We start from the raw sequence: 12458 nt of genomic DNA, 5'->3' as shown, positions 1-12458 counted from the left end.
GTGTCAGGAAAAAGTTTTAGACTTGTTTAAATTATTTTGACTGCAGGCTAACTGAAAATCGCTGAAATTCACCCTACATCTTAATTATATGATTTTACTTTATTTATTATATGATAGTTGAAATGAATTAGAATTAAAACTGACAACAAAACAATTTAGCTGTGGGAAGAGAAAAACTATCAACCAGTTGGTTTGCCAGTTTAACACAGTTGTAAGATGCCACACTGTGGGTAGGTATGACTGTTAACTGTGATAGGACTGAGAGGTGCATGAATGGGCTGTGACTTAGTGAAGGTTGATTGATCTTTATTGGGAGTTTATTTTCCTTAGAGTTACTTCCCTTCCCATATCAATCTTTTGGGTAAGTTTTTGTGATACCTGCAGATCAAGTAAAATGGATACTGTTATTACATTCTGGTATCCATGACGACTTACATGTCCTTGAGTTCTGCATCAGTCAACACACAATACTTCTGCTGGTTGTAAGGCTGCCATTTGATAACTTGATATGTGCTGTCGGTGAAGCTGCCATCAATGTCGTAGGAGTAGTCGTCGTCTCCGCTGCAGTCTGGCACGGAGTAACCTGGGAAAGGTGACTGGCCAGGAAGTGGACATGAGTTCCTCATAAACAGATCAGGAGTGTCCAAACCTGCAGGCACAGAAATTGAGAAAAATTCAAATCAAAATGAAAATGAGATAATTCTTGCCTGAGTTAAGAGTGAATGAGTGAGTGAGCTGGGTTAACACCTCTAGAACAGCATTTCAGTTCATATTATGGTGATGGGGCGGTGGGGTAGCCTGGTGGTTAAAGCGTTTGCTCGTCACGCCGAAGACCTGGGTTCGAATCCCCACATGGGCACAATGTGTGAAGCCCTTTTCTGGTGTCCCCCGCTGTGATATTGCTGGAATATTGCTAAAAGCGGCGTTAAACCATACTCACTCAGTCATATCATGGTGTAAAGTTTTTAATGTGGGAGGGAATATTGGATTTGTGCATGTCTTGGAAAGCAAAACCTACAATCTCTAATATAGTGCCAACAAAGGAATTATCAGTAGATCCTGTCACTACCAAGGTACATAACTATGGTTCCACTTCTGCCATCTTAAAGGCACAATTTCACACATTTTTGACAATATTTTGGCCTATATTACACTTAATGGGGCATATACACTCACTTAAGCTTCCTATTGATGCAATAAAAGACTTATTATCCCTTACAACTTGACTGAAATCGATAATTGAAACTTTGAGGTGAACAGCTTCCAAACAAATAACACTTGCCACATATGGAACGTAAACAATTGTTCCGTATATTGAAAAGTGTCGCACGCGGTGTTGTCGGTGTTTGCCAAACTGGTTTCAATAACAAGTTGTACATATGATATTCATAAAGAGTGCTCCAAGGGACATAAATGTATGGGGTTCGCTTGAAATAATGTCCGGACGGTAGAGAGTCGATTTAATGCAACGTTGCATTAATTTATTTTAACTTTTTAATTCAATATTGTAATCTAAATACATTTTTTTTTCAAATAAATTAGAAATGCATTATGTATTTTTAGAGAAGTGTGGTGTGAAATAGTTTCTTTAAATTGACAGTGGTAAAACCTATAAGAAGGGTACAGTGCTGACAGACAGAGGATCATAGTTATACCATATCAGTAGATCCTGGCACTACCAAGGGACTTAACCATGGGATCACTTGTACCATCCAAAGCTTAATAAATTGATAGATCACATTGTCTTTAAGCAATCTTCCACAAGGATATCTTAGTGATCATAAGCCAGTGTATGGCATTTAGCATGTGGGCAATAACATCACTCATTACAATAACAGTCACGGCGATGTTGCTGTACCTGCTGGTTCCTGCTTGATGCTGACAATACTGTTCATGCCGTTGAGCATGTTGGTCATCATTGTGTTGTTGGGGGAGTCGGGATACTTGCGCTTCTTCGTAGGCTGACCTTGAAGGTTACTTATGCTGACATGGAAATAGACATACAGATATTAGCAAAATGACAACCAAGCCAATTCCAATTATGAAACATAACAACCATTTGTACATTAGGAAGTGTTCTAAGCGATCAGTATTCCTTCAAACTCAGTGGACCTGTGAAGATCTGGGGTAGAATAGGTCTTCAGTAACCCATGCTTGCCACAACAGGCGACTATGCTTGTCATAAGAGGCGACTAACGCGATTGGGTGGTCAGGCTCGCTGACTTGGTTGACACATGTCATCGGTTCCTAATTGCGCAGATCGATGCTCATGCTGTTGATCACTGGATTGTCTGGTCCAGACTCGATTATTTACAGACCGCCACCATATAGCTGGATTATTGCTGAGTGCGGCATAAAGCTAAACTCACTCACTCACTCATGTATACATATTACTCAAAGAAGTAAAGGCAGACATCATTTACTTTTGTGTAATTTGTTTTCACACTCTTCTTAAAGAGTCTGTGAGCTGGGTTTAACGACGCCTTGAGCATTTGATTTAATTTCATCTCTGCCACTACTCAATAGGAATATTCTGCTTGAGATACGGTACCAGATCACAAAATACGATTGTTGACATTAGGGATGGTTAAAATGAGTGATGATCAGAAATATCATTGATTGGAAAAATTATTAATTATTATCGATATCATACATAAACCTTTGTGATAGAATAAAGTTTTAATTCACTCACACAATACACAAAGCTAAGTTTTTATTCATGTTTCTAAATTATGTTCAGGACGCTGTTTTGTTGCATTTCTAGGCTTTTAAGGCTTTTTTTGCTCAAAGTTACTTCTGCGATATTTATCGATAATCTATCAATATTTAGTTAACGATTATCGATTTTTATTATCAATATCAATAATCAGCCCTATCTGACGTAGACCTCACCTGCCAAAGTGGGAGTTCATTATAGGGTGGCTGTGAGGTGGAGTCATCTGGTGGGGGTGAGGATGAGGTGTAGGCGGCGGCTGTGTGGCGGGCAGGTGGTTCAGCTTGGGGGGCTCGTGCATGTAGGCTGGTAGGTGCCCTGGGGGTGGTCCTGGAGGAGGGCCCTTCCCTGGCATCTGGATGTGGGTTCTGTGTTGTGGGTACATCGGGCCAGGGATTGTGGTTACAGGAACCATCGAATGTGGCTTGGGGTCTGTGAAAAAAACAAGAACACAATTACAACCTATTTGAAACAATATCAAGATAGCTGGTTTACCTCTTTTGGTTGATTGAGGAATAATGGCAGTTTCACAATTTACACACCACCCTGAATTTTGAAAAAAAAACTTATTCGTATGTTATTTGATTGTCTATATTGTCTCCTTATAGACACTTCAACACAATCAGCATATATTTGTCTTGCAGTGCTGTTTAAATTATGTAAAGAGTACCCACAGGGTCGCATAATGAGCCTGTTGAATTGGATTTTAAGGCAGCATTTATCATTATTCCAGTCATGTCACAACAGTGGACTAAAGAAGAGGGTATAATGCTGTTTTGAACAATATCCACCCAAGGATGGGAGGTCATTGATGGAAGGGGGTGGTGGGGTAGCCCACTAGTTAAAGCGTTTGCTTGCTATGCGGAAGTCACGGGTTTGATTCCCATACCACAAAACTCATACCAACAAAATAATAATCATTTATTCATGTCGTATAATATACATGGCTGATTATGAAAAAACAAATAAACAAAATTATAAGCGTATAATCGCAACTCAAAAGTGCAATAGTTTGTACTTGGGTTTACTATCCTCGAAACGAAGCACCTGGGATACTGAACCCAGTCAGAGCGGGTGGGTGTGCACTTAAGTGTAACGAAGCCTTTCATTGGCTGGTTCATTTGCCGATACGCTCAGCACAGCTGTTGAAACCACTTTTCACCCTAGCTGGTTTGTTCTGTTTGAACTCCGATTTTGCAGGATTTTTTTCATCACGTTATTTTTCAACTTTATAAGTTGAATTTGCATTTTTGATAATTTGTTACTGTCCATACCGAAAGGTATCAGAATCTGCAAAGTTGTGTTTTGCATTGCATGTAAGCTTTAAACTAATGCAAACATGAATATTTTTAAAGATATTGTCAAATTTTACAACCAATTTTTAGCTTAAAAAGAATTTGAGCAAATAGTTCCCTCAAAGCTGAGATCCTCCCCAAAGTAATTTGCCCTTCATCATCTTGGGCCAAAAGTAAAGATACCCCCCACATTTCTCTATTTTCATTACATTTACCAAAATATTTAAACATCCCATGTCACTGGGACCACAGCTCCAATTACAGAATACGCAACAATATCCACACATCTACATCAAAAGTTCCCCACAAAATTGAGATTATTCAAAACAGATGATTATTCTAACTATTATTCTGTGTTAAATGTTAATCCCAGTTCGCTCCTGGTACGACTTTTGTAGAAACGAGAGAGACTTTATCATAATGCAGGTGTTGTTATGAATAATAATATCGGGCAGGATATAACGCCTTTATTACCTCTCACCTGTAGGCGTTCTCTAGTCGCTCTCGTCATATGACAAACCAGTTATTCAGCTACCTTGCCTTGGACAATCACTCAAATCAAGGTATTGAGCAATACTGACTTAAAAACAATTTTTGAGAGGTGAGACAGTTAAACGTGTTTGAAAGATTTTCTTGATCTATATGCCAATTTCGGTTGTTGTAAGGGTTGAAATTCCCAAAATAAACCTTGAAACAAGTTTTATCACAAACACACAAGATCATTTTTAAAAATGATAAATTTTTAATTGATGTTTCACCTTTGCAAAATTTGTGAAAAGCAATATATACTATTCAAACCAAGTCTTCTGGGACACCAGAAATGGGCTTCACACATTGTACCCATGTGGAAATCGAACCAGGGTCTTCGGCGTGATAAGCGAACGCTTTAACCACTATGCTACACCACTGCCCCTGCTAATTATGAATATGGAAGAATTAATGTGTTTGTATCATGACACCCCTATTAACATGCTTAACACTAGACATCAAGCTGGCTCATTCTTTGAGCTTTTTAACTAATACACTGACTGAGTTTTTTAGTTATATATTGCAATATTCCACACCCAAGCTGAAAATTGTGCCCAAGAATCGAATTCTTTGAGCTTTTTTTTAAACAACAAGTGAAATAAACCTGCGAAACTATGGAGAACACCAGAAATGGGCTTCACACACTGTTCCCATGTGGGAATTGAACCTGGGTTTTCAGCATGACAAGTGAATACTTTAACCACTAGGCTAACCCACTAACCCACTGCCCCTGTCAATCATGACAAAACAAAGAAAACTGCTTTATCTTAATATCCTCATCCATGTTAAGTGAGTGAATTGGGTTTTATGCCGATGTTAGCAATATTCCAGCAATATCATGGCGGGGGACACCAAAACTGGGCTTCACACATTGTAGCCATGTAGGGAATCGAACCTGGGTCTTGGTGTGACGAGCAAACACTTTAACCACGAGGCTACCCCATTGCCCTCATCCATGTTAAGTAAACATAATTCCCTTTCATTGAAATGCCTCTAACATTAAAATACACAAACACTGTTGTGAAAATGAGAGAAGGTGTATGGCACGGGAAACGTCAACGACATCCGAGATTAATTCACATGACAGGGATTGAAACAAACTTTAATGTCATTTCTCCCCTATTCGCCTGGCTATCCAGATTTGTCAGGCATCAGTGAAGGTGAAACAATCCTTACCTGCATACTGCCCACATTGACGCTGTGCATTATCCAAAATGCGGATTCTTAAGTGCATAAGCATTACTGTTCTCACTTAATAGCAGTCACTGTGGTATGATCTTGCTCTCAAAGAGTTTTAAACAAAGTCGAAATTGTCAAGCCCATTTTGCATTTGTAAGAATGCCTGAAGACAAGCATAGTCCTGTGTACGAGATTCATTCCAGGGTTCGTACCACTCACGGCTTGGCCAAAATCTTGAGACAATATCTCCTTGCATGCCCTATGGCCTTATAAGATGGGGGAGATAGTTGTTAATTTAATGCCAGTATTCCAGACAGGGAACATCAAACAACCAGAAATATCCTGCTGATGTTTATCTTGCTATTGTTTATTATAAACATAAACAAAGTAGAAATATGAAAGGCGAGTGGATGAGTTGGTTTGGTTTAATGCTGCATCAAACTGAATTTCAGTATCATGGCCCTCTTGATGTGGAGATAATTCCAAAGGTGCAGGTTTTAAATGTCTACCACTTTGGTGAAACCCATGAGCTCAGGGATTTTGCTAACAAACATTGGATCATAATCAGAGTGAGTGAGTGAGTTCAAATTTTACGTCATATCGGCAATATTTCAGCCTTATCGTGACGACAAAATGTTTTGTACTAAGAATAGATATATTTATACTTTTTGAAAACCTGTCAGCGAAGGACAGCATAACGACTAGATTATCACAAAGTAATTAAAACTTAGTTTGAGTTCAGTGTAAAATGTTAAATCATTTCAAAATAACACAATATAAAATCGGGCTATAGATTGCCAGCAACTGAAGGTAGATCACCATACTAGGGGGACCATGGGAACTTACAGTGCCTTTGCTACCTGCATGGTCCCTAGCTGGATTATCACCATCCCCACAGCCGCTGGGGATGGTAGGGAAATTTAGCCATAATTCAAAATTACAAATATTCTACGTCTAAAAAGCATGGTTGAGCTAAATTGACTTTGAAAGTTTTGGGACTTACGTATCCTCCTAGCAGGAGGATTATAATCAGAAGCCATGGGATTTGAGCCCATCTGTTTCTGCCCATGATGCTAAAGTTTTACTTTAGGTTCAGTTTTAATCATGATTGAACGAGAACAAAGATTATTGTATTTCTATATCTGTAAACATATGGTTTATTTCCTTTCTTAATATTTACAGTAAAACACAGTATTCTAATGGTGTAAAGAGTATGTCCACACTTCTGTTGTGAAGAGAAACGGTGTAGAGAGTATGTCCACACTTCTATTGTGAAGAGAGTACTGTGTAGAGAGTATGTACACACTTCTATTGTGAAGAGAGTATGGTGTAGAGAGTATGTACACACTTCTATTGTGAAGAGAGTATGGTGTAGAGAGTATGTACACACTTCTATTGTGAAGAGAGTATGGTGTAGAGAGTATGTACACACTTCTAGTATGGTGTGAAGAGCCCACACTTCTATTGTGAAGGGAGTATGGTGTAGAGAGTATGTCCACACTTCTATTGTGATGGGAGTATGGTGAAGAGAGTATGGTGTAGAGAGTATGCCCACACTTCTATTGTGAAGGGAGTATGGTGTAGAGAGTATGTCCACACTTCTATTGTGATGGGAGTATGGTGTAGAGAGTATGTCCACACTTCTATTGTGAAGGGAGTATGGTATAGAGAGTATGTCCACGATTCTACTGTGATGGGAGTATGGTGTAAAGAGTATGTCCACACTTCTACTGTGAAGAGAGTATGTGAACACTTGAGGTATGTAGAGAGCATGTGAACACATGTGGTAGTGAAGAGAGTATGTGAACACTTGTAATGCTGTAGACAGTATGCAAACACTTGTATGAAAGGTATACTTGTAATGGTTAAAGACTATGTGAACACTGCAAATGACATAGAGAGTATACAAACACCACAGTTAATGGTGTAGAGTTATAGAGTAAAGTTTTACACCACTTTTAGAACAAATGTAAAGGTTCAGAGAGTATGTGAAGACTTGTAATGGTGTAGAGAGTATTTGAACACTTGGAATTTGAACTGCACACTTGAGTCAGTACATCTCAGCAAGTTCTCGGCAAACAAAGACACCACTCAGAACAGCTTAGCGTCAGTCAGACAAGTTAAACATATTCAAAATCTCGGTATTACATTTCACTGATCAAAATAACTGCCCCACTTTATCAACTTGAACTATAAAAAAACAAACTGGGCTATTAAAATATGTGAAAAGTAAAATATCCAGATGATAGTTTGTGTGACAAAAACAAAACAAAAAACAACAGACAATTGGTTATCAACCTAAAATAAACCTACACATTTGTACTATTATTAAAACTAATCTCTACAAATTGTTATGATGTCTGTTACACCATACAAAGGTCAATAAATGACAGACAAGTTGGCTGTGTTGCAGCTACTGTTTACTTTTTGTGCCATGTGGGGTTGATACAAAAATTAGGAATTGAGCAATTACAAAAGTTGACTTTAGGTGAAATAAAAATGAAGCGAAACGATTCGTAAATTATGAAATGAAATTACAACACAAATAAGGCCTAAAACCCAGTACTTTTATAAATTTGAATGAAAAGATAACTAATAGACATAATGATCAAAATATAATTGTACCGTAACTTGAAGAAAACCTTTGACCTATTTCGGAAACAGATGAAGGGAAGCACAAAACATGGGAGTAAACCAACACAACCTCTTACCCAGTATATGATTGGCTGACAAATCATGGCATTATGCTTTCTGAACAAGTGCATCTGAAACTATACAAGGGAGGTAACTCTGAACTCACCTTGCATATTGTGCTGGTTGCCATCTGGGGGAGAATATGGCTCAGACCCTGAATCTGGGGGGCTATCTGGTAGCGATCTGGAAAATGAATGAATGAAAGAATGCGGTTATAAGCAGATACACCAATATTTCAACAACAAAAACAATGACTGGACACCAAGAATGGCCTTTATACACTGATACACAAGAAGATCCTGGTTAGAATGGGTCTTCAGTAACCCATGCTTGTCGTATCAGATGATAAACGGGATTAGGCTCGCTGACTGGGTTGACATATGTCATCGCATCAGAATTGCAAAGATCGATGCTCATGCAGCTGATCAACGGATTGTGACTCATCCAGACTAACAGATTAACAGAACGCCACCATATACCTGGAATATTGCTGAGTGCGGAGTTAAACAAAAAACTAAAAAAAAACAATACAAACTTTATGAAATATGTACTCAATCACACACCTGGTTCAAGAAGAGAACATGCAACCCATTTGTTTAAGGAAAATGTATTTGCAGAGTCGCATCCCTTAGATGCACCAGAAACCTATGATCTTGGGTTTGAATCCAAGATTCACACACATATGTTTCTAGGTTTGTCAGCACAATACCAATCCTTATTGATTTCAGGTGAATAGGATCAAGAACAAAGTAGGCAACAGTTTAAAATTAATCTTATTGTTAAAATCATTTAATCAGTTATTGTTGAAAACCTCCCATTTGACACACTGTGACTCTAAACGTCTCTCTACAAAACAAATTGCTATCATATCATTATACATGACAGATTGTTATCATTCATATCATCGTAAAAGGACATATTTTTATCTCTCTACAAGACAGTTATTATTTATATATCATCCTAAAGAACAAATTGTTCTTATCTATGTCATGCTTCAGGACAGATTTTTATCATGTATGTTATCCTAAAGGCCTGCCTGCCTGAGTTTGGTTTTACGCCACTTTTAGCAATATTCCAGCAATATCACGGCGGGGGACACCAGAAATGGGCTTCACACATTGTACCCATTTTGGGAATCGAACCCGGGTCTTTGGCGTGACGAGCCAACACTTTAACCACTAGGCTACCCCACCACCCCTGCTATCCTAAAGGACAGTTTGTTGTTTATATATTATCCTATAGGAGAGATAAATAGTTTTATCATCTTACAGGAAAATTTATGATTTACATCACCCTACAATGTAGATTATCATTACTAATATTATTCTAAAGCACAGATTGTTATTATCTATATCATCCTGCAGAATAAGTTGTTATCATGTATAATCACCTTAAAAGACTTGTACTATGTATAATCTATGTAACAGACAGTTTGTTATTATTCATATCTTTTTACAGGACAGATTGTTTTTATAAACAATTAGATAATTTTACAAGACTTAGTTTGATTCCCCACATGGGTACAATGTGTGATGGCCTTTTCCGGTGTTCCCCGCCGTGATTTTACTGGAATATTGCTAAAAGCGGTGTAAAAGTAAAATCACTCACTCGATACAGGGCATACATTACTACTTACTACAAGGCAGATTATCATTACTAATATCCTTCTACAAGGAAGATTATCATTACTAAAATCGTTCTTTCTACAAGGCAGATTATCATTACTAATATCCTTCTACAAGACTTAGATTATCATTACTAATATCCTTCTACAAGACTTAGATTATCATTACTAATATCCTTCTACAAGACTTAGATTATCATTACTAATATCCTTCTACAAGACTTAGATTATCATTACTAATATCCTTCTACAAGACTTAGATTATCATTACTAATATCCTTCTACAAGACTTAGATTATTGTTACTAATATCCTTCTACAAGACTTAGATTATCATTACTAATATCCTTCTACAAGACTTAGATTATCATTACTAATATCCTTCTATCCTTCAAGACTTAGATTATCTTAGATTACTAATATATCTTCTACAAGCAAGATTTAGATTATCCTTCTACAAGACTTTACTATCCTTACTACAAGACTTAGATTATCATTACTAATATCCTTCTACAAGACTTAGATTATCATTACTAATATCCTTCTACAAGACTTAGATTATCATTACTAATATCCTTCTACAAGACTTAGATTATCATTACTAATATCCTTCTACAAGATTATTATCATTACTAATATCCTTCTACAAGACTTAGATTATCATTACTAATATCCTTCTACAAGACTTAGATTATCATTACTAATATCCTTCTACAAGACTTTAGATTAATACTAATATCCTTCTACAAGACTTAGATTATCATTACTAATATCCTCTACAAGACTTAGATTATATTACTAAGACTTCTACAAGACTTAGATTATCATTACTAATATCCTTCTACAAGACTTAGATTATCATTACTAATATCCTTCTACAAGACTTGAGATTATCATTACTAATATCCTTCTACAAGACTTAGATTATCATTACTAATATCCTTACAAGACTTAGATTATCATTACTAATATCCTTCTACAAGACTTTGATTATTATCCTTCTACAAGACTTAGATTATCATTACTAATATCCTTCTACAAGACTTAGATTATCGTTACTAATATCCTTCTAATATACTAATATCCTTCTACAAGACTTAGATTATCATTACTAATATCCTTCTACAAGACTTAGATTATCATTACTAATATCCTTCTACAAGACTTAGATTATCATTACTAATATCCTTCTACAAGACTTAGATTATCATTACTAATATCCTTCTACAAGACTTAGATTATCGTTACTAATATCCTTCTACAAGACTTAGATTATCTTGGATTATTACTAATATCCTTCTACAAGACTTAGATTATCATTACTAATATCCTTCTACAAGACTTAGATTATCATTACTAATATCCTTCTACAAGACTTAGATTATCGTTACTAATATCCTTCTACAAGACTTGAATTATCGTTACTAATATCCTTCTACAAGACTTAGATTATCATTACTAATATACTTCTACAAGACTTAGATTATCATTACTAATATCCTTCTACAAGACTTAGATTATTGTTACTAATATCCTTCTCCAGGACAGATTATTAATTAATTATTAGTCTTCTCATAGAACTATTTCCTTTATTTATATCATCCTACCACACTGATTTTGCAAATATATATCATATTTCTAGCATTATTGTTGGTATCTTACTGACTTCTGAGCAGGTACTAAACAGGATACTAGCTATAGAAATATCTAGATATTATTATTATTATTATTAATACTGTCAGTCTCTAAGTGACAGATCACTTAAATCAACATGCCTCAAACTCATATTAGCGACACCCACGCTGTAAGGGAAGGCATACTTTTGAGCAATGAGTCAGTCCCCCCCCACCTAAAGTAAGATCACCAATTAGTGTAAATTGAAGCAGCCATAGCTGCAGTCTCAAGGCTGGGGCTGTACCGGGGACAACAGCAACCTTTTCATGTGAACACTGTATAAACCTTCAATAAATATGTCGTCAAGGCAACTTGTCTTTCCATTTGTGTACGTTTGGCTTTGAGTGTGTGGCTCCAAACGTGACAAACACTATCAAATGGCGTTCTAGCAAAGAAGCCGTTCCCTGAACGTCGTACCCATCTCCAAATGTTACGTGTATGCCACATGGCCGTTGGGAGAGGGGTTGTACTCTACACCGTAGGATCACGACAGGGGCTGAAGATGGTTCGCACCTATTCTGCTCCTTTCTCTTGTACGTGGTGATATTTTGACACTTATGGTACTGTCAGTTCGAAACAAGTACCTGCCAGGGAGGTCATTCTTGGAGGTCTTGATGTTCTATTTTGATATTTCGCACTTCCTCTCACTGATTACAGATTCCTACTGTAGACCACGAAGCAGTTCAATTCAGCCAAGAAAATATCAATTTCATAATAAACAAAGAATGCTGATGGTTTGTTTATGATTTTAT

At 36.9% G+C, this 12458-nt stretch overlaps 1 protein-coding gene across 1 annotated transcript in view; it reads right to left on the bottom strand.

Moving 5' to 3' along the window:
* LOC124281768 (myelin regulatory factor-like) overlaps positions 1–12458 on the bottom strand; it is a 99857-nt gene that overhangs the window by 16982 nt on the left and 70417 nt on the right. Inside the window, 4 exon segments of the mRNA XM_046717741.1 lie at positions 436–649; positions 1859–1983; positions 2893–3145; positions 8516–8592. Of these exon segments, the coding sequence (XP_046573697.1) occupies positions 436–649; positions 1859–1983; positions 2893–3145; positions 8516–8592 (669 nt within the window).

The sequence above is a fragment of the Haliotis rubra genome, unplaced genomic scaffold, assembly GCF_003918875.1.
Source record: "Haliotis rubra isolate DU_JTF1 unplaced genomic scaffold, ASM391887v1 Scf29, whole genome shotgun sequence".
NCBI lineage: Eukaryota > Metazoa > Mollusca > Gastropoda > Lepetellida > Haliotidae > Haliotis > Haliotis rubra.
The sequence above is the reverse complement of the archived record's forward strand: the minus strand, read 5'-3'. Positions and strand labels throughout refer to the sequence as shown.